Source organism: Artibeus jamaicensis, unplaced genomic scaffold, assembly GCF_021234435.1.
Source record: "Artibeus jamaicensis isolate MK-2021 breed Jamaican fruit bat unplaced genomic scaffold, CSHL_Jam_final contig_1417, whole genome shotgun sequence".
Taxonomy (NCBI): Eukaryota; Metazoa; Chordata; class Mammalia; order Chiroptera; family Phyllostomidae; genus Artibeus; species Artibeus jamaicensis.
The window spans coordinates 986,528-1,011,744 of record NW_026521282.1 but is presented as its reverse complement, the minus strand read 5'-3'; the positions used below and the strand labels follow the sequence as shown (position 1 = coordinate 1,011,744).

Below are 25,217 nucleotides of genomic sequence, written 5' to 3'. Positions count from 1 at the left end.
CTTGTGGCCAGCTGGGCCCAGTCCCTAAGGAGACTAAGCACCGTGCACCCCGTCTAGGGCCCAACACTGCCCCAGCCCCAGATGAGAGTCAGAGAGGGGCCAGAGATGGGACAGGCTGGATGGAGGGGGAGAAGAAAAAGGGCTAAGGATGGCTGGACGTCTGCCAGGGAAGCGGCTGTGCTACAGTCTGGAAGGGCAGGTTAGGATCGGCAATCTGGGCAGGGGTAGGCGCAGGTGAACCTGGGGTCAGGGGCGGTTTAGCCTCTGGGAAGAAGGTGCTGCTGAGTTCTCTAGGTAGCAGCCATCCTGCTTCCCGCTGGAGCGGCGTCTCCTCCTCGGGAGGAGGGCGAGAGGAGGTGGGAGGAGTAACGGGGAGAACGGGAGGGAGGGACGAAGGAGGGGGAGGGAGAGGAGCCCGGGTGTGGGGGGGGTGGGGCGACAGTGACGTCACCCGGGAGTCGGTTCTTAAGCAGCAGCCGGTCAAGCCGAGGAGAAGAGGGACGGTCCAAACGCGGTGGGAAGTCCGTGAGCCCGCCGCGGCCCGGAGAGCGGCTGGAGCCGCCGCCGCCGGGAAAAAAGGGGTGAGCACGCCCGGGCCGCCGCTGCCGCCCGAGCCAGAGGCGTCTGAGCCGGAGCCGCAGGAGAGCTAGGCAGTCGTGTGGGCCCGGGCCGGGGCGGGGGGCGCGGGCCGCAAGCCCATGCTCCGGCCGCCGCTTGCAGACAGTGGGCTCCCGATGCCGCCCGCACCCCGCTAGGCTAAGCGTCGGACCGGGCGAGCCGCCGCCGCCTCCGCCGCCGCCGCCCGTATCGCGGGCAGGAGCCTCGGGAGCCGCCGCCGCCGCCGCTCGAATCGCGGGCAGGAGCCTTGGGAGCCGCCGCCGCCGCCGCCCGGCCGGGCCCCGCCGCCGCCCGCGCGCCCCCGGGCCCCCGACACACATGAGATTCTTCAGGCTCACTTTCAAGTGCTTCGTGGACTGCTTCTGACCGCGCCGCCTGTCCGCCCCGCACCCCGCCCGCCGCCCGCCCGCCCGCCGCCCCGACTCCGGCCCGGCCGCCCCCGGCCGGCCCGCGCCTTCGGGGTCCCCAAGCAGCCGGCGCCCCCCGCCGCCCGTCCCTCGGCCCGGCTGCGCCGCCCTCTGGGACCATGGCGAAGAAGAGCGCCGAGAACGGCATCTACAGCGTGTCTGGAGACGACAAGAAGGGTCCGCTGATCGAGCCCGTGCCCGACGGGGCCCCGGCCAAGGGCGATGGCCCCGCGGGCCTGGGGGTGCCTGGCGGCCGCCTCGCCGTACCTCCGCGCGAGACCTGGACGCGCCAGATGGACTTCATCATGTCGTGCGTGGGCTTCGCCGTGGGCTTGGGCAATGTGTGGCGCTTCCCCTACCTGTGCTACAAGAACGGCGGAGGTGAGCTCCCCCGCTCCTTCGCATCATGGACCCTCCCCCGCCCGCTGCCCGCCCCATCGAGGAGGCGCACGGGCGAAGTCCAGTGGGTGGGGAGGGCCTCCAGGACAGCTGGGGCCAGGGGCTGCCCCTCGCCGGCCGTTGCCACTCGGTGGCCCAGCCTGGCAGCGTCCACCCCAGGCCAGTCATGTGCCTGGCAGTGTGTGGGGGGAGGGGGCCCGCGAGCCTCCGGCCCAAGCCGCGGGGCTGCCCCCTCATACTCCCTGCGCTCCGGGATTGGCCACTGAGGTGGGAAGGCGAGGCCTGCCCCCGGGGGGGGGGGCTCCCAGAGGTGAGGAGCCCTGGCTGCCTCAGCTGGTCAGGCACACAAGTGGCACATTGTGTGGGCCCCCCACGTGTGCACACACGAACACACACACACACAATGGGCCACTCTGTCCCTCCCACTCCCCTCCCTTCCCCTCTCTTTCCTTCCCCTCTCTTCTCTTCCCCTCTCCCCCCTGCCCTCCCCTCCTCGCCCTCCCCTCTAGCCTGGGCCTGGAACACTGGGTGCCTGAGCCAGGCTTGGGAAGCCTGCGGCCTGGGCTGCCTGGCGCCGCCGCTGGACACACTGCACGCACACCCCATGCCCGCTTGCCGGCCCCGGCCCAGCTTAGCAACAGTGATGGGCGCTCATGTCCTGCGTACAACTGCAAAGCAGCGCAGGGGTTGGTGGGAAGCCATGGTGACTGGGTGATGGGTGAGAAACTGAGGCCCGGAGTGAAGGCCTTTGCCCAAGGTCACACACAACAAGGATGCTGGGACCAAGAGCCAGGCGAGCTACAGTGAAGCCCATCTTCTCAGTAATGGGGAGGGCTGGGCCAGGGGCAAGGGTAGCGGGCCTAGGAGGAAGGGGTAGTGCACAGGAGCTACTGGGGCCCAGCTTCCCCACCCCACCCCACCCCCTGGCCTGTGGTCTCTGGCCCTGCCCTGCATACTGCCTCCAGAGCCGGTGGCCTCCACCAGGATGTCTTTCTCCGTCCTTGTTCACTGACATTTTAAGGCACCCACACATACACCCGCTGTCAGAATACTGCTACCCACCCACCCTCTTCCCTGGACCTTCCCACTCGCAGGCCAGTGTGTGGGTACAGGGAAGGCACGTCTCCCTGCCTCCACCCAAGCCAGGCAGGCCCTCAGGCCTAAGCGCCAGCCATGGCACACGCACGCACATGCACGCACACACCTCGCTGCCTTTCCTTCCTGTACTGCCTGGCAAGCACGGACTGTGACACGAGGGATGGCTTGTATGTGCAAGCATATGTGTCTTCCATGCCCATTAGGTCACCCTAGGTGACTGGAGGCAGAAGCCTATGGGCACAGGGCACCTCCTCCCTGGCTCAGGGAGCTGGACCACAGCACCCCCAACACTCCAACCCCCCCCCACACCATTCAGCTGGGGCCTCTGAGTCAGTGACCACCTCCTGCACTGATTCACTCACTGGGAAGTTATGATGGGTTTGGGGTGGAGTCCAGAGCTGGGGCTTCACCCTGGCCTCCCAGGGCCTCTTGAAAGCCGTGCTGGCTACAAGCCTACACAGCCTAGGTGTGGAATTTGGGTTAAGTCCCCAGCACGTGTGTCCTCCCTCAGGTGTGTTCCTTATTCCCTACATCCTGATCGCCCTGATCGGAGGAATCCCCATTTTCTTCTTGGAGATCTCACTGGGCCAGTTCATGAAGGCCGGCAGCATCAATGTCTGGAACATCTGCCCCCTGTTCAAAGGTGAGCAGCCCCAGGCCAGCCCCTCTCTGCCCTCTTCCTCAGGGACCCTGTCCCTTTACCGCTGCTGGGGCAAGAGTGGCACCCACCTGAGAAATCTCATCGTGTCTGAACACCAGGCCTGGGGTCCATCAGTGGCCCCCAAGTCATAAGGGAGAAGCTGGAGACCATGCAGACCACCCAGTGACCTTGGGCAGGCTGGGGCTAGCATGGGGGATCCAGCCTCTCTATCAGGGTGATCAGGCCCAGCAAGGCTGGGAACAGACTCTGCTAAGCCCACTTGGCTCAGCAGAGTGGAGGGTGGCTGCATACAAAAGACAATGGTGAGAGAAGCTGCCTGTGGCCCGCTCTGTCAAGGCCACAGAGCCAGACCAAGGAGCTTGGGTAGGAGCCACTGAAAGTTCAGGGTCTGAATGGAAGAACTAATCATGGCAGAGGTCACCTTAGAGACTGTTCTGTGTGGACAGTGTTCCCCATCATCTCTCGCAGCCCTGGGGGGTGGGTTTTACCTCTACTGTCCCAGAGGAGGCTGGGGCGTGATAACTGGCTGAGGTTGCAAGCTGAGAGAGTGACTGTCTCCCACACTGCCCGAGGTCACCAGAAAGCCCTCCAAGCTGCTGAATACTGGAGGCCACCACAGGGCCAGGTGGATGCTTGGCCCTCCCTCAATTGCTGTGGTGATGGGGGGGGGCATGAGGAGGGGCAGGTGTGTGAGGTTAGGTAATCAATCAAACTCTGTGCTCAGATGGGGCAGGGAGGGAGAGGTTCTGCCTTGGGTCTGGGGAGGATGCAGGAGGTGAGCCCATGAGCTAGGGCTGATTTTTGGCCAGGGACCAACTGGGGAATAAGCCCAGCATTGGCATACTTGTGCAAGGGATACTGCAGCGGGCTCTGGCCAGAGCAGAATAGAGAAGGACCTAGTGGGATGGACGGTGAGGAGGGGAAGGACAGCAGATACAGGGAGCAGAATGTTGGGGTGGCAGTGGAAAGCTGGCCAGAGAAGAGCCTGCACAGAAACTGCCCTCCTCCTAGGCCTGGGCTACGCCTCCATGGTGATTGTCTTCTATTGCAACACCTACTACATCATGGTGCTGGCCTGGGGCTTCTACTACCTGGTGAAATCCTTCACCACCACGCTGCCCTGGGCCACGTGCGGCCATACCTGGAACACTCCTGACTGCGTGGAGATCTTCCACCACGAAGACTGTGCCAATGCCAGCCTGGCCAACCTCACATGTGACCAGCTTGCTGACCGCCGGTCCCCTGTCATCGAGTTCTGGGAGTGAGTCAGGCACCTCTGGGCCAGGCCCAGCCTATCCCGCTCTCTGGGCTCCACCCAAATTCACGTGGGTTGGTTGGGGCCCAGCCGTGGGGCCGATTCCCAGCAAGAGTACTCCTGAGCCCCGCCTGCCCTCAGGGACCCCCAGCCCAGTGCCTGGGGGAGCCAGGATGGATGAGCCTTGCTCCTTCAGCACCATTTGTCACTCTGGGTCCCGTCAATTCAGGTGCCTACTAGCCTTGGGGAGTGGGGTAGCTGCCAGCCCCACCATCTCCACCCTGTGGCTCCCGGGGCCCAGGCACATACCCTGTGATGTGTCCAGGCCTCAGGCTTGGGGCTGCCTAGCCCAGGGGCTCAGGAGTGACCAGCTGGGCATAAGGGCTGCAGGAGCGGGAGGACCACATCTGGGACAGCCCCCAGTTCCTTTACCCTCTGCTGGCACAGCCCTCATGGGCTCTCCCTCCCCCAGGAACAAAGTCTTGCGGCTCTCCAAGGGGCTGGAGGTACCGGGGGACCTCAACTGGGAGGTGACCCTATGTCTGCTGGCCTGCTGGGTCCTGGTCTACTTCTGTGTCTGGAAGGGGGTCAAGTCAACAGGAAAGGTACAGCTGGGGGTGACAGCAGGGCTGGGGGGCAGCACTGCCTGGGGGAGTCTCTGATGGGAACTACTGTTGCAACAGGAGGTGGCTGGGTTAGGGCCGGGACCTGAGCCTGTGGAGGGAGCAAATACTTCAATCCAGGCCACTTGATTCCCCACCCCATGGCTTCGGAGTCTTTCCCCACCCTCCAAATTCAGGTCTAGCAAGCCTTTGGTCCTGAGTCGGAGAGGCCCAGGCAGCAGCTGCCCCTTCTCTGTGTTGGGCATCCCTCCTCCCTCCCAGTTTCTCCCTAATTCCTCACTTACCTTCTTCCTGAATCTGTTTGGTCTGTCTGGGTGGATGTGCTCTATAGCTCTTATCTTCTGCCTGCCTGTCTGACCCAGGGTCGAGGCTAGACACATGCCTTCCCCAGAAGCTCTCTGTCAGGTTTGGGAGACAGATGTGTGAACAGAGGCATAATAAGACAGTGTGCCGAGGGCTGTGGGGCACAGCCAGGTCCCTGAAGGGCCGACCGATTCCCCAGCAGGGCTTGAAGAGAAGCCACTTTCTGTGCTGGCATTCCCGCCTGGATGGAAGGCAGAGGCCTTTGCCATCTGCCTCATTGTTGCCTCTGTCTCTGGCTGGCCCACTTCTAATCCCAGCTACCAAGAACCCCACCTCTCTGCAGAGGATGAGCTGGAGTCAGGGACACAGGATGTATAGGACCTGCCTCCAGGCTGCTCTTCCACTCTCTGCCCAGGGAGGGCCCTGCCTGTCCCCTCCCTAAGAAGCTGACCTGTGTTTGCCACGGGGCTGCTAATGCCCCAGCCAAGCACCTGGCTTCCTTTGGAAGAAGCTACGGCTCTGAGGAGGACTGCTGGCCAGCCACATTTCTTACCTCTGAACACACTGTCCAGTGTCAGGGGACGGTGGCCTGACCTGCTCAGGCTGCTCAGGCTGGGGGCCTCTAAGAGGGAGGTGGGTGCTGCAGGGCCCGTCTGAGCAGCCTGGCACCGCCCCTCCCACCCAGATTGTATACTTCACGGCTACGTTCCCGTATGTGGTCCTTGTTGTGCTGCTGGTGCGCGGAGTACTGCTGCCTGGCGCCTTGGATGGCATCATCTACTATCTCAAGCCTGACTGGTCAAAGCTGGGATCCCCTCAGGTGAGGTGGAGGTGGTGGGAGGTAGACCGGGGGCCAGCCCAACAGGGCCCCTCACATCTACTCTTTCCTGGCCCATCTCCAGGTATGGATAGATGCTGGGACCCAGATTTTCTTCTCTTATGCCATTGGCCTAGGGGCCCTCACGGCCCTCGGCAGCTACAATCGCTTCAACAACAACTGCTACAAGTAAGAACCCCTGCCCTGCCCTCCTGCTCTGTCCGCCCATGGGCAACAAGCAGGCAGCCTGACCAGCCCGTGGTCCCATGCACCCCCAGGGACGCCATCATCCTTGCGCTCATCAACAGCGGGACCAGCTTCTTCGCTGGCTTCGTGGTCTTTTCCATCCTGGGCTTCATGGCTACGGAGCAGGGCGTGCATATCTCCAAGGTAGCAGAGTCAGGTAAAGATCCCTGGGCCCCAGCCTGGCCTCCGGAACAGCAAGTGCTGTCCTTACACACCATGTATGTGAACACACATGCAAATTGACATTCTGAGAAATAAAAAAATTCAAACTCAACTTGTCACACTGCTCTGGGCCAGAGGCAGGCCTGGATGAGCAACTGCAGTGCCCAGCTGTTCCAGCCAGCTTAGGGCTAAAGCCTCGTGGGCCAGGCCATATGGAACCTTGAGCCCCAGGTCATCCATTCCGAGGGGCTTCAGGGTATGGTCTCGTATTTTCCAGTGTTGCAAAGGGGAGGAAAGGCCTTTCCAGGGTCAATGGTGACCGGAAGTCTGAACCACACCCCCCACTCCTGTGGGCAGAGGTCTGCTGAGGGCCCGCAGGAGCCTTCCAGCCCCTGGTATGGCACACCCACACAGGACTGGAGCTGCTCAGCAGCGCCTTGATGTGAGGGGAAGGGCCCTTGGCTATAGGGTGCTGTGGCGCTGTCCACTGTTCTGGCACCAAGCAGCAGGGGTAGGGGGACAGGAAGTGGGCATAGGCTGCAGGTGTCCACATCCTGCCCCTTTCCCTCTTAGGGCCCGGCCTGGCCTTCATCGCTTACCCCCGGGCAGTCACGCTGATGCCCGTGGCCCCACTTTGGGCTGCCCTGTTCTTCTTCATGCTGCTGCTGCTGGGCCTTGACAGCCAGGTTTGCAAGGGGGGTAAGATGGCGGGGACCGAGAGGGCAAAGGGGCTGGTAGGTGGCCAAGGGGCATGGCCTGAGCACCTGGCCACAGTTTGTAGGTGTGGAAGGCTTCATCACAGGCCTGCTGGACCTCCTCCCGGCCTCCTACTACTTCCGTTTCCAAAGGGAGATCTCCGTGGCCCTCTGCTGTGCTCTCTGCTTTGTCATCGACCTCTCCATGGTGACAGATGTGAGTGGGGGCAGGGTGGGGGCTGCCTCTGGCCCCTGGCTGCCACCTGCACCTGCTCTGACCTGGCTCTGTCCCCAGGGCGGGATGTATGTCTTCCAGCTGTTTGACTACTACTCGGCCAGTGGCACAACCCTGCTCTGGCAGGCCTTCTGGGAGTGTGTGGTGGTCGCCTGGGTATATGGTAGGTCTGGGTCCAGGGGCAAGTGGGGCTATGGTGTGGAGCAGGGGTGGTGGGTCTCCAGCTCTGGCCCTCCTGCCTCATCTCACCCAGGAGCTGACCGCTTCATGGACGACGTGGCCTGCATGATTGGGTACCGGCCTTGCCCCTGGATGAAATGGTGCTGGTCCTTCTTCACCCCACTGGTCTGCATGGTAAGGGCCGGGAAGGCTGGACTGGGTGGGGTGGGGTGGGGCAGGGCACCTCGGGCCACTGGCTGATGGCAGATTCTCTCTGCAGGGTATCTTTGTCTTCAACGCTGTGTACTCCGAGCCACTGGTCTACAACAACACCTACGTGTACCCATGGTGGGGCGAGGCCATGGGCTGGGGCCTTGCGCTCTCCTCCATGCTGTGTGTACCCCTGCACTTGCTGGGCCGCCTCCTCACGGCCAAGGGGACCATGGCTGAGGTCAGTTCCCCAACACTGTCCCTCCCTTCTGTTGGGTCAAAGTCTTACCTCTAGACTACCCATTCCACTCACCAGGATGGGCCATTGTACCAGAAGCCTCCGGGCCAGCTGGAGGAAAGGAAAGCTGGCCCTCCGGGGCCTCGGGTCATGGCAGGGGGAGGAGACGCCTGTTGTTAGCTTCCACTCTTGCAGCCCGCCCAACCTTGTCTCCCTGATACAGGGAGTAGGGCCAGGTCAGTGTCCTGGGAGGAGCAGCCCTGGGCCCTGAGTCGGTGGTAGGTGGTGGTAGTGGAAGGAGGCCAAGGACAAGCAGGTGTCCCTGCCTAGGGGCTCACCATGTCCCTTTCTCCTGCAGCGCTGGCAGCACCTGACACAGCCTGTCTGGGGCCTCCACCACTTGGAGTACAGAGCTCAGGACTTGGAGGTCAGGGGCCTGACCACCCTGACCCCAGTGGCCGAGAGCAGCAAGGTGGTGGTGGTAGAGAGCGTCATGTGACAGGCAGCCGGCTCCCAGTGCCAGCTCTCCCTCTTGTAGCCATAGCAGCCCCTGCTTTAGAGCCCCCACCCCCTCCAGGGGGCTTGCCTTTCCCTGACACTTTTGGGGTCTGCCTGGGGGGAGGGGAAGAAGCACCATGAGTGCTTATAACTAAAATAACTTTTTCCATTTTTAATAAAAATGCCAAAAATACCACAACCCACCAAAAATAGATGCCTCCCCCCACCAACCAAGCTGGTGCCCACACTGCTTCCCAGGCCCTGCCGCCTGCCCTCCCCCCAGTGCCTGCTGCCTCTCTGGGCTCTGCCCGGCCCACTCCCGGGTGGCCTCTCACCCGAGGCAGCTTGGGGAACAGAACAGGGCAGGGGAGGAAGGTGAGGGAGGGGCAGCAGAACCAAGGTGAGTATTTCAACTGGGCTAGACCCCCTCTCCCCATCCCTACTCTAGAAGCTTAGAGAGCCAGCCAGCAATGGAACCTTCTGGTTCCTGCGCCAATTGCCACCAATATCAATTGTGTGAGCTTGTGTACGAGTGCATGTGTGCGTGAGTATGTAGGGCGTATCTAGAGCTCTATCTCTTAGCAAAGGTGAATACCAGGTGTAAACTGTGCCTGTGGGCAAATGAGGCTTGTATTTTGCACATTTTATAAAAATTTGAGGAGAGAGATTTCTGCTTGTATATTTCTAAAGAGAAAACAGCCCCGAGGTCCCTCTCCTTGCCACACCCCAGTCCCTTTTAACCCCTCCTCATTCCTCTGCCCCAGCCAAGGAGTGTGACTTCATAGATCTAATTTTCATAGGCAAAACAAGAGCTTCAAGCCGTCGAGTTTGCGAGTCTGTTGTGTGGGTATGCATGTATAGTCCCTGGCCCCAGACTGAGGTGGAAAAGTGCACGGTAGGGGCCTTGACAGATGTCCCCACTCTATCCCTCTGCCCACAAGTCATGGGGGTGAGTACGTGCGGTGTTCTGTCCCAGGGATCTGGGGCTGCTTACCTGGCATGCTCAAGCTTACCCACACCCTGCCCCTGGGCTGGGCAGACTGCAGGGATCTGAGGTGGGCACCAGCCAGGGAAGGGATCCAGGCTTGGCTCCCAGCTTAAAGCTGATGCACTTTTCACGTGTCAAGTCTTCCATGTAGCAGCTGTACTTAACCCACATCTGTGTCATATGTAATCCCAAGACGAGACAGCCGAGTGGAGCCTACCTAGAAAGACTTATCCCACACCCCGATGCCAGCTGGAGGGGAGGGGCTGGGTGAGGGCCGGGGGCCAGCGGGGACATTCTTACTGTGCTAAAAGCCACTGCAAACATAGCAATAAAAACATGTCATTTTCCAAAGCTGGCTCCTGTTCTGCTTCTGCTTGTCTGGGGTTGGGGGGTGGGGCTGGAGGGAGGTGCAGGAGACCGCCCCACCTGGAGCTGTTTCCTTGGGCAGGTGTTTGTTCTGGGGGACTCCATGCCCAACAGTGTTGCAGGAACTGGGAATAGAGCAGGAAAGTAACCTGGCAGAAAGCCTTTTCCCCAAGGAGCTGACATGCTTGGGGAGAAAGGATAACAGTATGCTAAAGAGGAACACACCAAGCAGTGCAAGTGGGTATGAGGCCATGGAAGGTGGGTGGGAAGTCATGGGTGCAGATTTTCCAATGGTTGTCCAAATGCCACACTAAACAGGTGACTTTCCAAGATGCAGACAGCGAGGGGCAGGCAAGGTGGAGAGGTGAGGCTGCAGCCGAGCCTGGGGAAGGTGGAGGTCACTGGGACCAGGGCACTAGTAGTGCTGGGGAGAGGTCTGGAATAGAGGCCAGTTTGGAAGGCAGAAACAGGGCTTGTGGACAGCTGGGATGCAGGGTTGAGAGGAGTCAGGGAGGCTGCGGAAGACAGCCTGAGCACAACGAAGGGTGGCACTGCCACAGAGACGAGGTTTGGAGGGGATGGTGGTGTCATCCGAGTGGAGACCCCCAGACAGCACCTGGACAAGGAGTCTGGAGTTCGGGAAGGGTCTGAATTGAAACAAGAACTTAGGAAGTTCTCAGCACATAAAGATGGCCCCAAAGCCCGAGCCTGGATGAACTCAGCGAGGGCAGCAGAGCGGGTATAGAGGGAGAGGTGGCCTAAGTAAGCACTGGGGCTCTGGGACACTCAGAAGTGGCAGAGAAGACAGGGAGCAGCAGTGGACACAGAGTGGCCAGTGGGGTGGGATGGACCCCAAGAGGACAGAACTGATCCCGGAACATGGATGTGAGCAGCCTCCGACCTGTGGGGGTCAGAGAGGAGGGAGCGATCGGCTGTCAGGTGCCGCTGATGGTCAGGGGGGAGGGGGCCCAAGAACGCTGGCCGGGTTTGGTGACAAGACCATGGAGACCTGGCCAAGAGAGGCTTGGGTTGGGGGTATGCAAAAGCCTGACTGCAGTGGGAGGAAGGAAGGAGGAGTGGGACAATCCCAGTGTCCACTGACAGAGGAGTAAATGAACAAAATGTAGTCTAGTCATACAGTGGAGTATTATTCAGCATTAAAAAGGAAAATATGACACAGGCTACAAGGATGAACCTTGAGGACATTATGCTGAGTGGAAGCCAGACACAAAGAGACAATCACTGTCTGATTGCATTCTCTGAGTCCCGCCCGCCCCCCGCCCGTTGGAGTTAATGAAAAGAGGTGGAGACAGGGATGGCTGGTGCCAGGGGCTGGGGAAGGAGGATGAGGGCGAGTGCTTTGTGGAGGCAGTCTCAGTTTTACAAGATGAAAAGTTCTGGGAATTGGACGGTAGTGACGCACAACGATGTCTTTGATGCCACTGAACTGTAATCTTAAAATATGGAAGTTTTAGGTTATATACATTTTACCGCAACTTAAAAGAGCAGGTGGGAAAGAACTGGAGACAATGACTCCATTCATTCGGGTCCTTGTGGGCAGGACCTCAAACACAGGAGGCTTCAGCTGCAGGTGAGAGCAGGGCTCTCCATCCAGTGCCACGGGAGGGAGGGCAGGATAAGGCATGGGCACAGGGGGTGGCCAGGGCCAGCCCAGTCCTCGGCTAAGGCAGGCCTGCGATGGGGGTTAGGGTTAGGAGCCTGGTGCTGTCTCTGGATACCAGTCTGGGAAGAAGAGAAGGGGTGGCCGCTCAGAGAACAGTGACTGCTCTTTCGGTCCTCCCTCTCAGGCTAATCCCTGCTCTTTCTATACAGCAAGGCATGGTCCCTTAGCAAGGAGGGACTTCAGCCATCAACTGTACAGCCAGCACGGGCTCTGGTATGTCATGCTGCCATCAGCCATGCTCTGTCTAGGTCACCAAGAACCCAGACAGGGGGCAGGTCCCCACAGAGCTTGGGAAGGTCTTTACAGAGCCTGTGCCAGCCCATAGGGAGGTGCCTCCCCAGCAGGCCCAGCCCTGTAGGACACCTGACAACCTGCTCTTCCAACCCAACTACCGCCCCACCCTTCTCTTCAATGCTTCTCACTCCACAAACCCTCAGCCCTCGCCAGGCCTGCAACTTCCAGAACCCCGAGTGCTGGCAGCTCCGGAAACCCCAGCCTGGCTCTCCTGAGGTGAAAAGGCCCCTCATACTGCCGGCACCCCCAGCAGTTCTTCCCTGCCCGCTGGGCAGAGCCTGGAGTTGCCATCAGGCCTGCTCCACTCCCTACCCCACCCCAGGCTCATACCAACTCTTAACTTCTCCACTCCCCCAGTGGTGGCATGCCTTGGCTCAGATCTTTGTCACTTCTTGCCAAATGGCCTCTTAAGCCACCTGCCACACCACCGAAGACTCAGAAAACATCAACATCACAAAAAGAAAAGTAGAGCCTGACGGGTGTGGCTCGGTGGCTGGATGTCCTACAAGGCAAAAAAAGGTTACCAGTTCTATTCCCAGTCAGGACACATGCCTGAATTGCCGGTTTGGTCCCCAGTTGGGATGCATAGAAGTGGCAACCAATCGACTGTTTCTCTGTCACATTGATGTTTCTCTCCTCTTTCTCCCTCCCTTCCCCTCTCTCTGAAAATAAATAAAACTTTAAAAAAATAAAACTAAAAATAAAGAGAACTTGACAGAGATTGGAGTGCTTTGACCAGGGCTAGGAGAGCCATGGGCAGGCACCATTTACTCAGGAAGCTGCCCCCTGTGGTAGGAGCTTATGACAGAGATGACACGGGGACAGACAATCTAAGGGGGAGACAGGGAGGAAATGGATCGGCCAGGCCAGCGAGGCAGGGATGCTGGCATACAGCCCCACTCAGAGTGGAAGGACGCTAGAGGAAAGGAACACTCGGGATCGGCCAGAGGGGCTGCTCACCGAGGCTGGGCCTCCAGTCTAGACTGGGTGGGCACCTCACTTTCCAACTCTGTCTGTCGCCGCCAGCTAGGCAGCCTGCTCCTCTCTGCTGGGCCCAGGGCCACACACTGAGGAGGCGCGGAGGCGGCCTGGGGCTGGCCAGAGAAGAACTCGAAACCACACTGTCTGGACTCTGGCCTCTAGAAGTCTGGAGAAGGGTGAGGCCAAGGCCGTCAAGGAACAACGTCCTAGGACCAGCTTTCAGCCTTGGTGTAACAACCAGAGGGTGTCACCTGGGGGCCCCTCCCCAGCAGGCACCACCTCAAGAGAGGAAGGAAGAAATAAACACTAGGAAAGGGAGCCGCTGGCCCAGGCCTGGCTGAGGCAGGAGGAGAATGAGTACAAGACTGGCCATCAGCACCACCATCTTGATGGAACTCCTTAATTCCAAAAGAGAACACCCTCCAACCTACTCCCCGGGCTCCCCTCCCAGTCCTCAGGGCCAGCAGCCCTGGGCACCTCTGCCCCAGCTTGGTGGAGACCACCTGTGGAAGCCGGCCTAGGGGGATGCTGAGGGGCAGTCTGCTGGAAGAACGGGCTCTCCAGGCAAACTGGCATGCTTGGTATGTACTCGGAGCTGTACCCAACCAATCCAGAACCCCTCCCCACCCCCTAGCTCTGCCCTGGGCCAGTCATAGGTCACCACCAAGGGCAAGTCTCCTCTCTCAGCTGGCATTACTCAGAGGTCATCCTGCAAAGCTGGGGTGGGGGGTGGGGCAGGGAGTGACTGGTGGCACTCTGCCACATTCTATCTGCCCTAAATGTGATGAACAGGACCCAGAGGAGGCAGCAAACAAGACCCACTGTTTCCTGAGTCTAAGAACCTCCCCTGGGCTCACTGGCCAACCCCCAGGGTGGCAACAGGACAGACACACCCCAAGTGGCCATCAAGTGGAGCCTGGCCAGGGGATCAGGAAGCAGAGGGGCAGAGAAGGCAAGTATAAGCCTGGGCCTCACCTGGGATGCGGAGCCTTTAAGGGTTAGAGCAAACTGGGGGTCTCTGTCAGAGCTATCACTCCAGGCAGGGGGAGAAAGAGACCTCCTTGTAGCCTCAGTTATACACATGCACCACAGAGACATCATAACAACCTTTATTGCCAAGAGAAACTCCACTCTGCCTGCTCCACCCACCCTCCTGCAGGACCAGAGAAAAGGAGCCTTAGAACCCCGAACATCAATGAGCAACAAAAAAGGGGCTCAACCCAGTGGGAAGCAAGCCCCATTGCAAGGGTTCCAGGTGCCCGCCTTGCACCTGGTTGGCCAGGCGAGCAGCAAGCTCGTCCTGAGCAGGTGGAAATCTGGTCCCCTGTGCGGTGCTAGGAGAACAAGAACTATAAGCAGTGGGGGGGCGGGGCAGTAAGTGCCGAGGGAGGCCCGGCTCTCAGGAAGCGGGGGGCTTGGGCCAGGCCACAGCCACATGTGGGAAGGAGGGGCCCTCACTCCTCCTTCTTGTCCGTGGGACCTTCTATCTCCTCCTAAAAAGGGACAAAAATCACAAAGTACTGGGGTGATATATTCCTCCCCTTGGCCCTCTAGCCCCTCCACCCCAGAGGTCCAGCATGGCACTCATTTTCCCCAAATGACAGGTATCCGGGTGAAGAAAGGACCCCCTCAGCAGTACCCAAAGGCCTACAAGGGTGGGAGTAGCCTCACTCCAGTGAAGGCCTCGACCCTGACGCCAGCCGGCCCCGCACCAACACCCCGCCTTGGGCCCCACCCTACTCCAGCCCCAATGCTCATGGCAACCTCAGCTTTCCAGTCTCTTCCGAGCCCGAGGCCAGGCTCTTCTCAACCCTACACACCTTTCACAGTTCCTGCCAGTGATTCTGCCCTACACTGAGGCTGTTGGCCCCCTCTGGGGGCTAGGCCCTCCCCTTCGACTGCTGTGGTGCCCAAACTTGGGCTTCCAAGTGCCAAGGCAAACTGTCAGAACCCAGGAGTGTTTACTTGGCCTTCAGGCCCGATTTGCTGGCCACCTGCACTTCCAGATGCAGCCAGTCTGAGGCTCAGACCAGGCCTGGGGGCACAGGTAACGGCAATGTCTAGCATCTGCTGGGGCAAGGGGCGCTGCAATGCCCCAAGCTTTTTGCACCCTGAAGCCCCTACAGAAGGAAGGCCGGCAGCTAGTCCTGGAGCATCGCCTGTATGCCTTTGTCTGCTTCTTGATGAGGTCCCTTCAGTGGACTTGGACTGGAGTCGAGGGCCCCACACCACAGGCTGAAGGGGGGGGCGGTGTCACATAAAGGAAAGAGCTCCTTCTAAGAGCAGTGATTCTGGGCATGAGGCCAACCCCACTGCCGAGACCACCTTAGCAGCAATGAAGAAAGGGGGGTGAGAAAGGGAGCAGCCCCCCACTGCCAATGCCTCCTGAAGAGCCTACAGCAGGAGGGCAGTGGCCTCCCAGGGCACAGGGACGAACTGGCAGGGTGAAAGGGAGCCTTGCATCCAACAGAGCGGGCCAAGGCATGCTGACCTGCAGTCTCATGTGCTCCTCCAACAGGCGGTCATACTCCTTGGTCAGGCCCTCGGACTGCTTCCGCATGGCCAGAGTCTCGTTTTCAGCTTTCTCTAGTTCTGGGGATGCAAGTAATGGAGAAAAGAAAATGAAAAGACCAGGATTAAGGAGAAAAATCCTGCTTGCTGCTGACACCAAATGTGGGTCCTTGATCAGTCCCTGGTGGGGTCTATGCCACTCCTCTCAAGACAGCTGCTCTGCTGGCTGCCTTGAAACCCCCCCGAATGGGGAAGCTGGCCAACAAAACTGGGGGGAGTGGGAAAATACCAAGGACCTCCCCGGCCCCTTTAATGAAGGTACCCCCAAGTGGCTTCTTGGGAGCAGTGATTTCACAAAGTGTGAGGGCATGGGACAAACATTCTGAGAATATGGGGATGAGCTCAAGAAGCAGGGCGTGCGTGCATTCCCAGGCTGGAAGCTGAGAACAGGAGAGGTATGTGGGGAGAGGCCTTCAGGAAGGGAGCGTCTGGGAACTCGCAGTGGGGTTTTTGGGAACATCTCGACCAGCTCCCATGCAGTCTCCTGAGTTCTTTCCTTCCCTGCCCACAAGCCCCTGCTGACGATGATGCCAATATGCCTTACCTGGCTGGCCCTAGGTGAGGGGCTGTGGAATTAGTCTGCAGGCCTCTGGGACTCCCAGGGCCGTCCTCAGAGGAACCCCGCACGCAGCGCTGAACCACTGAGCCCCACAGGCTGTCTGCACTGGATGAGCGGGGTGCCATTTGTTTGTTTTCACCCAACTCCTAAGCCTGCATGTTTGTCATTAATACTCTGGCAAGAGAGCAGCGACAGCCACCAGAGGAGGCTCCAGACTTCTGGGGCCCAGGGGACACCTGAGGACAATGCTCACTTTGCTTAGTGATGGCCAGCTCATCCTTCAGCTTTTGCAGATCAGCCTCCAAGTCACTGTTAAACTTCAACTTCACCTCCCTGGCAGTCGACCCGCCTGCAGTTTCCTAGGAAGAGTGCCAAGGGTCTGGTTACTTGGGAGGGAGAGACGGAGGAACAGAGGGCAGGGAAGGAGGGGGCAGGGGCAGGGGGGAGGAAGGGAGGCACTCCAGCACCGTCCTTCCCACTGAGCTGTGATTCCTCAAACTGCCTGGGCACTTGCCCCTTCGGAAATGTCAGCATGGAATTGGGCCACTGCTTCTCCCCAGACACTCGGCAAAGGCCAGAGCCAGCAGGGCCACCTGTTGAAGCTCACAGGCCACATGCCCTGCCCACCCTGGCCCCCAGCCCTGCCTCCTTTTCTCAGCCGCTCCTCAGAGTTTACCAGCCCATCCAATGACTCAATTTGCTGTCACGTGGGGACTGCTGCCAGTCACTCCCAAGCGACCAATGCTCCTCCTTCCTTCCCCCAAGCTCCGCAGCTCACTCTGGCCAAGGAGCCCCAAACTCACCCCAGCTCATCCAGCTCTATCCTGCCTCAGAATGCAAGCCCATGAGCCTCCTGCCCAGCTTGGCTCACACCTCACCTCTTCTCACAGGCCTTCTAGGACCGGCCACACCTCATCCCTGCCTTGCCCCCAGCTAACAGCAATGTTCTTCTGTGCTAACTCACCCATGGGTCACACACAGGGCTCAGTTCCCTAGGAGTCTGTTTTATCAGAAAAGAATCTGGCCCGAACGTAGCACGTAGAGGTGAGAGAGCAGCAAGAGCACCCCCATCCTTTCTCCTAGTCCCCCAGGCCCCTCCTACACATGCCCCCACTAAAAACTGCCTCTTTGCCTGTCTACCCAATTCCTCAGCTTTTCCAACAACCACAGTGTCACTGATAGGCTCCACTGGCCACTGTGGCCCATAAAGAATGTCACATGGTAGGGTTACGCAGGCAGAACTCACCTTCAGCTCGGCATTCTCTTCCATGTACTTCTTGGCCGCCTCACTAGCACTCTCTGCCTGCTTTTTAAAGGCTTCATTGGAGGCCAGCAGCGTGGCCTGCTGGGAGATGAGAGTCACCAGGCGTCTAAGTAGGCTGTGATTGTTTACAAAAAGGGAGAAGTGAGCAAAAGGAAGAAATGGCTGACATGAATTTCTCTTGGTTGTTCCCGCCCCATGCCTGCCTCTAGCCTAGACTTGCCTTCTTGAATTGCCAGGGCAGCCAAGTGAGACACTACAGGCCTGAATCTGGCAACATGAGGAAAAAGGTGAACCAGGAGCTGTCCTCCGCACCAGAATGATTAACACTGCCCCCAAACGGCAGGCACAGGAAGTGTGACAGGACACCCAGGCCAGGTGAGCTACAGGCCAAGGGACCAGGACTGGGCATTTTCCAGGTCAGGACCTGGAGGTACAGAGCCAGAGCAGCGCCATCTTCCTCACTGGGAGGCCAGGGTCACCCTGAGAACCAAGAGCAGCTAGTACCTGATGTGCTTCCAAAAGGCCAGCTAAATCCTCATACCTACCTTGTGAGGTAGGGTGATCATCACCCCCATTTCACAGAGGGGAAGCTGAAGCTCAACAGGCTAAAGCAACTGGTCAAGGTCAAGAGCCAGAAACGGATATGGCTGAAATTCCCCACTTCTGTCTGACCCCAAGACCTGAGCTGGGAACAACTACACATCCTAAATTTCCAGGGACCGGCTCCCGGGCCAACTGAGATGGAAATGACTCTTCTTTCTCCACCCGCTTCCCAAACACGTTCTGCAGGCAGCCGCCAGAACACATCTGTTAGATAACATTGCCACACGGAGATCCTCTGGGGCCAGGGGGACAGAAACAAAGAATCGGGGCCAGACCAACCACGAGAAGCAATCAGGCAGCAGCTGGGGTACGTGCCTCTCCACTTCCTGAAGTTACCCTCCAATGGTCAAAACCGAGGAACAGGGATGGACAGGACGACTTTCCCCACACACCTGGGGCAGGGACCCAGGCCAACCATAGCTTAGAGCAAGCGACGGTATGTGCAGGACCTCTGGGCTTGAAGAGGGAAACACTCTGCTTTGCTCGGGCCCATTCCCAAGCCAAGTCATCGTATCCGGCCCCACCAGCCAGCCTTTGTGGGGTTCTCATGGATACCTGCTGCTCAGAAAACCGGAGGGAAGAGGCAAGCTCTTGCTGTCAGGACACCCAGGCCAGAGGGCACAGAACCTAGCACGTTCCAGGTTAGGACCTGGACATGCCAGAGCAACCTGGGCCCTGGCAGGACCGCTGTCAGAAACAAGCATTTAGTGGGGAGCAGGCTCCGGAAGACATGAGATGCCTACTTTGCTTCCTGGTTTGGGAATAGGTTCCAGGGGCCCCTGGCAGTACTGGGAGATCCAGGCCGCTGGCTCCTGGCAGGAGGGCAGAGTTTCCAGTGACATGTGCTCTCTAAAATTAGCAGCCGGGACCTCGTGGCCCAGGGCTCAGGTTTCCCTGTCTCAGCCCCTGACTGCCCACCAGCCTGCCCCCCATTGGGCTGGAGCCCTGGAGGTAGAGGGAGCTCCCAGGTACCTCAGAAGCCAGAGAGAAGCAAACCGCATGACTCACAGAGGCAGTGGATGTGACTGGAGGGGCCCAAAAAGAAAGGCAAGTCTGACCAAGCCCCAATCTCCCAGCACAGAGTGCTCAAGCCAATCCCCAGCTGGAGTGGGGAGGGGTCAGGGCATGTGTGCCACCTGGTGGACCCAGCAAGCAAAGCTGGAGAGGTAAGCCCAAGGGTGACACTTCCCCTTAGGCCCGCCCCCAACAAAGCTGGGCAGGCAGCTGACTCGGGCAGAACTCCAGCAGTGTTATGTGTGACCACGGGTGTCACCCTAGTTACCCAGGGAGGTTGGGCCCAGGGTGGTGGTGGCAGCGATGACAGCAGCAGCACAGCAGGGACCTGGCTCCCTTTGGTGCCCTCCCAGCCCATCCCCAGCTATGAAGCGCCTTTGTTGCCAAAAGGAGTCTGGGCACACGCACAGAACCCAGCCCAAGAGCCATCCAGGGCCCTCCCTAAGCCTCAGCCTGCTAGGCTCCCCACTTTAGCTTGCAGCCCTTAGGGTCTCTCCGTCAGTGCAGGGCAGGCACCACCCCCAGCCTTCACATGTGTTTCATGCCATCCTTTGTACCATCCACATCCTCTCCCTCCCTTCCTGTTAGACCTGTTCCTCCAACCTGGCCCAGGAAGTTTCTGGGTAATTCTTCCCTCCGGGAGCCTCACTTCTCACTGCTCTCCCTCCTGCCAACCCAAGGCACTCCCCTCTCCTCCCACCACTGCTAAACCTGTGCCAACCTAGGCTACAGTCTGGCCAAGCCACCAGCAGTCCCACCAGTGCCACAGCTGCCCAACCCAAGGAACGCCCCAGAGTCCTGGAGGTGTGCTCATTCTGCAGCACTTGGAGCAACCAACAAGTCTGCCTTGCAGAATTTCCCCCACCCTTAATTCAAGCAGCACTGGCAGCCTGCCAATCTCTTCCTTGACAGGGTTTGTCTCAGCCCAGACCCTTATGCCCAACTGCCTACTAGACCAAGGTTCCTGAGTATCCCCTAGACATGCCCCACACAGCCTGTCCATGAGGGCTGGACCACTCCTTCACCTCCCAAGCTCTCAGACCTGCACCCCACCTTAGGCTCCACCCCTCATCTAGTTCTATCCTATCCACAGGCCCATCCTTAGCCTCGGGCCTATGCCTGGCACACAGCTCTCTTCTCTAGTAACACCGAACCACTGGCGCTTCTTGGAACACGTGGAGTTTGCACTGGTCTTGTCTCCGTGACACTGCACTCAGCCCTCCAGTCTGCAATGGCTCCTCCCCTTCTATTTAGGAACTCTTGCTGACAACCTAGCTTGATTCAGCTCGATCACTAGCTGCCCCCAAAATGCCTCTCCAGACCACCCAGTGGGACTCCCATCTGGCCGCACTGTTCTCCTTATTTCTCTGCATCATTTGTCCTCTGTCTGGCTGCCCAGCTACAATGCCTTCAGGCCAGGGACTGCACCTTTGATCTCTAGAAAGGACCCCCAAAGCCTTGGAGACAACCTCCCCACTCACGTGTATGAGGCTACATCTCGTGGCAGGGCCAGATACTGGTCTGGGGCCCTAGCTCTTCCCCAGCCTAGCTGCACTGAAGGGCACACAGGAGCCAGAGCTTGCCAGTGCAAAAACAGGGTGACAGAAAACAGCAGCAGGAAGGCACCGAGTCAGACCCGTGTGGATGAGCAAGCCAGGCTTGTGACCGCAGTGGTAGCTGAGAAGGCACTCGGGGAAGTATTTATCACCACAGCTGGGGGCAGAATCCAGTGCCCTGGACAGAGTCCAGAATATTCCCACTGGGCCCCAGGCTAAGCCAAGAACAGTACTCCCTAGGCAGGCCAACTAGACCTGCCCAGGAGCTGGCCTTCTAGAACTCTCGCTGCCCCTCCACCATGCTCTTGCATCTGCCCTACACTTGCCCATCAAGATCCAGCTCCAAAGCCCTCCCAAACACATCAGTGATCCCTTGTGTGTCCCCTCGGGGCTGAGTCTCCACCAGGCCCACAATGGAAGGTACTGAGCTTCAGACTCTTTAAGTTTCAACAGCCCAGGAGATGTCAGCCTGGAGAAAAAGATGAGGTATGTGACTCCCAGTCCTGCTGGTTAGCCTCCACTGTCCTCAGCTTTACCACCCAAGTACTGTTATGCGGTAACTGCTCTTAGCTAGCCATTTCCAGACAACAGGTCAGACATAACTCAGGGGCCGATGGGGTATCTCAAAGGCACAGGGCTGACAGAAGAGCCCAGGTTCCAGGTTAAACGCACCCAGTGACAGAGGGAGAAGCCAGCACATGAATCTTGAGAGAATCCAGATGCGTCCTTGGCAGACAAATATCCCCAAACACCTGATTTCAACACAGGCTTCTTGGTAAAATGTTTTTTGGTGTTTCTGGACACTGAGTGGGACTCACACTTTTGTGAAAGGTTGAATAAACAAGAGAAGGCAAGACAAAGCCAATGTCTGTATGGACACTAGAGAAACAGGGCCAATCATATCAAGTGGGGGAGACGTGCCTCATGTGCTCTTTGCACCAATCCTGTCTCCCTCCTGTGGGCAAACAGGAAATAGGACAAGAACAAGGGGAAAGGTCCTTCCAAGTTCTGAATAGGATATTCTATGGCTCTGGTGGAACCCCATCCCTGTTGCTGATCCTGCCCACCTAGTATTTACCAGGCACCTCCTATGTGCCACTCCCTCAGGTGAGTTGGGTCACTCAGTCCCCACCACGGCACAGGTAGGCAGGGAGCTACCCGGCTGCCCCTGTGCAAGTGGGAAGCTGGTGTCACAGCACCACCTATTGACTCTCCAGGAGGACTACAGACCTACCCCAGGCAGGACTCCCCATGACTGGTGCATTCTGGGTAAATCTGCCCCAGCTGTCCAGGAAAAAACAGGAGGCTGCCCTGGCAAAGAACCAAAAGCCAGGTGATGCCCAGGGAAGGCTTTGGGCACAGAACTATAATAACAGGGCAGAAGCTACTCCAGGAAACTCTCACCCTAAAGGGCCTAGGGTGATGAAAATGAGGCAGCAAATTATAACTCGAGAAGATCCAAGGATAGCCTTGGCTGGTATGGCTCAGTGGATTGGGTGCTGGCCTGCAAACCGCAGTCAGGGTACATACCTCAGTTTCAGGCCCGGTCCCCAGTAGGGGTTGTAAGCAAGAGACAACCAATCCATGTATCTTTCATACATTGATGTTTCTCTCCTCCCTTTCCCTCTGTCTAAAAGTAAATAAATAAAATCTTTAAAAAAGGAAAAAAAGAAGATCCAGGGATAACCTTCCCACAGAGCTGCTGATTTAACATCTTTTTTAAAAAATATTTTATTTATTTATTTTTAAAGAGAGGGTAAGGGATGGAGAAAGCATGGGAAAGAAACACTGTGTGGTTGCCTCTAATGTGTCACCTACTGGGGACCTGGCCTGCAACCCAGGCATGTGCCCTGACTGGGAATCAAACCAGCGACCCTTTGCTTCACAGGCCCGTGCTCAATCCACTGAGCTACGCCAGCCAGGGCTGATTTAACATCTTGGCATACCCCTTTTAACCTTCCTCTTAGCCCTGGAACAGAAGTTGTAGAAAATGAGGAGGGGGAAATGCCCCTGTGGCGACTCCAGCTGAAGACCCAGGTGGCTGTCAGCACCCTGAGGACAGCAAAACCAGCTAAAGAGGGAGGGGGCAGGGGCATACAGCCAGTCCTCCCAGCCTCTGCCTGTCCTCCATATTCTTGAGCTGAAGAGAGCCAGTGGACAGGAGCAGGCTGTGTTTCTGGAGTTTTTGTAGTATACCTTCTGGAAACAGGCTGATAGACTCTGTGTAAACTGGAGAATAGAGACCAGCTGAAAGAGCTCAGAGAACCTGGGCAAAAATATTCCAATACTAAAACATACTGTTAGCCCGCCTGGCTACTGGAGAAGTAACCCTGAAGGCATGGCAGGGAGAGGGCTATCACCCCTGTGTGTGCCCTGCATGACCCTAGAGTCCAGAGCAAATAAGGCAGTACCTCCGGCAGAAGACCTAATGCACTCAGAGCCCAAGGGCAGGGACTGGAGTAAAGGATAAGAGGTGGCTTCAGCTGTGCTGTCCAATATGAAGGCCACCAAATCCAAACCCAGTTCCTCAGTTACACAAGCCACACTCCTCCCAGTTAAGAGTGTTTCCATCTTGCAGAGATTGGTTTGAAGGAGCACGTAGTCCCTTCTCATGCAGACCCTGCTCTACACTCCCCTAACCTCTGCCTTTTTGCCTCAGAGGCTGGAGTCCTCAGGCTCCCCTTTTCTGGGAGAAAGGGGGCTTCCTGAAAGGGTAGGCTTTCAATGAACCTGCAGTCAAGAAGATAGAACTCCTGCGTACTTGGCACCTAGCCCCAAAGGTAATTCACTGTTTGTTCTTAGTGTGAGGAAGAGAATTCTTTGGCCAGAATCAAGTAGCTGAGCAGACAATCTGTATTTTTAAAAGCCAATGCTAGACAGATTACACAACCCAGGGTTCCAGTACAGGGAAATAAAGCCTCAAAACCTCTGATTGAAAAATCCTGTGAGTGTTGGGACATCAGGAGAAACTCCCAGCCTCATAAGAGTCTGCTGGAGAGACTCACAGGATCCTAGGATGTACAAAAACCCATCCATCCGGGAATGAGCACCAGAAGAGCCCAATTTGCTTGTGGGTAGTGGCAGAAGGAACTGAAAGCCTGCTGAGAGCTGAGTAAGCTGCTCTGTTCCCTCTCTGGCTCCTCCCCCACATACAGCACACAACGCAGCAACGTGGGCTGCCCCACCCTGGCAAATACCTAAGGCTCCACCCCTTACTATGTAACAGGCACACTGAGACAAAAAAATATATATGGCCCAAATGAAAGAACAGATCAAAGCTCCAGAAAAAAATACAACTAAGTGATGAAGAGATAGCCAATCTATCAGATGAACAGTTCAAAACATTGGTAATCAGGATGTTCACAGAAATGGTAGAGGATGGTCACAAAATAGAGGAAAAAGTGAAGGCTATGCAAAGTGAAGTAAAGAGAAATGTACAAGAAAACAACAGTGATGGAAAGGAAACCGGGACTCAAATCAATGGTTTAGACCAGAAGGAAGAAGTAAACATTCAACCAGAACAGAATGAAGAAACAAGAATTCAAAAAAACGAGGAGAGGCTTAGGAACATCTAGGACAACTTTAAATGTTCCAACATCCAAATCATAGGGGTGCCAGAGGAGAAGAGGAAGAACAAGAAATTGAAAACTTATTTGAAAAAATAATGAAGGAAAACTTCCCCAATCTGGCAAAGGAAATAGCCTTCCAGGAAGTCCAGGAAGGTCAGAGAGTCCCAAACAAGGTGGACCCGAGGAGGGAACACACCAAGACACATCATAATCAAATTACCCAAGAGTCAACAGATGGATGGATCAAGTAGAACTGCAAACCAAAAGTCCCTCTGCTGGGCTTTCTACAGCAGTTTTCCTCCAAGTAAATCACTGGGATTTTAAGAATACCTTAGTTACTTTTCCTAGATACCAATTTAAACAAGTACATTGTAAAGAACAAAAACAAAACCCTAAAAGGTAATCAGGGAAGTGTGAGCAGGCATTAATGAGTTTATGTTATTAAGGAGTTACCATAAACTTCTTGTGAGATGGTAGCTCTTTTCAAAGTGATAAACCAAAATATGATTTTATTTGTAAACATAGCTGGGATTCGCTTCAAAATAATCCAGACCCTGGGGATAGTGGGAGATGGGGATAGATAAAGCAAGACTGGCCAGGCAAGATTTATTGCTGAAGCTAGGTGATATTCACGGGGGACCATTCTATTCTGCCCCTACGTGTGTTCGTGCTTTCTACATCAACTAAGCAAGCAGCTGGCCCTTGACTGAGAATCCCGTAGCACCATCCAACTGGATGCTCAGGGCCCCAAGGACACCTCAGCTTGCCTGGTTCCAACTGTCTTTGCTTTTTCCCTGCCTTTTTTTCTTTTTATGTTTCCAACTCTTATTTAGCCTCTGCCTGGGGAAGCCCTTCTCCTGACGTGCTCTTGCTGCAGGACCTGTCCTCTCTGTCTCACTCTACTCTGCCACTGCTCCATGCCCAGCCCAGAACATAAGACCCCTGAAAGCCAAGACCAGGCCTTCTCTTCCATTCCCAACTCAGACTGGCACAGTCTACCACTCCAGTGGGAAAAACCCCACAAAACTCTGTCACTACTAGGGGTGATACTTATAAAAACTATCATTTATTTCATACTCCCTAAGTGCCAAGCATGATGCTGCAACCATAACCTGAGTCACCTTGATCCCTACACTAATCACCC

At 57.2% G+C, this 25,217-nt stretch overlaps 2 protein-coding genes across 2 annotated transcripts in view; one reads left to right on the top strand and one right to left on the bottom strand.

The window, feature by feature from the left end:
• Positions 1 to 478: 478 nt before the first annotated feature.
• Positions 479 to 9,967, top strand: SLC6A8 (solute carrier family 6 member 8). The gene is made up of 13 exons (XM_037150904.2): positions 479 to 1,406; positions 3,034 to 3,165; positions 4,195 to 4,444; positions 4,911 to 5,043; positions 6,050 to 6,184; positions 6,267 to 6,370; positions 6,460 to 6,584; positions 7,163 to 7,275; positions 7,364 to 7,501; positions 7,580 to 7,682; positions 7,773 to 7,873; positions 7,959 to 8,129; positions 8,485 to 9,967. The coding sequence occupies exons 1-13, from the start codon at positions 1,145 to 1,147 to the stop codon at positions 8,623 to 8,625; spliced, it is 1,908 nt and encodes a 635-aa protein (XP_037006799.1). The 5' UTR covers positions 479 to 1,144; the 3' UTR covers positions 8,626 to 9,967.
• A 4,063-nt stretch (positions 9,968 to 14,030) lies between these two features.
• BCAP31 (B cell receptor associated protein 31) overlaps positions 14,031 to 25,217 on the bottom strand; it is a 33,182-nt gene continuing 21,995 nt past the window's right edge. The window contains exons 5-8 of the mRNA XM_037150940.2: positions 17,314 to 17,446; positions 16,321 to 16,426; positions 15,429 to 15,529; positions 14,031 to 14,430 (exon numbers count right to left, since the gene is read on the bottom strand). Coding sequence (XP_037006835.1) covers positions 14,392 to 14,430; positions 15,429 to 15,529; positions 16,321 to 16,426; positions 17,314 to 17,446 — 379 coding nt within the window. The 3' untranslated portion in view covers positions 14,031 to 14,391. The remainder of the gene's footprint in view (positions 14,431 to 15,428; positions 15,530 to 16,320; positions 16,427 to 17,313; positions 17,447 to 25,217) is intronic.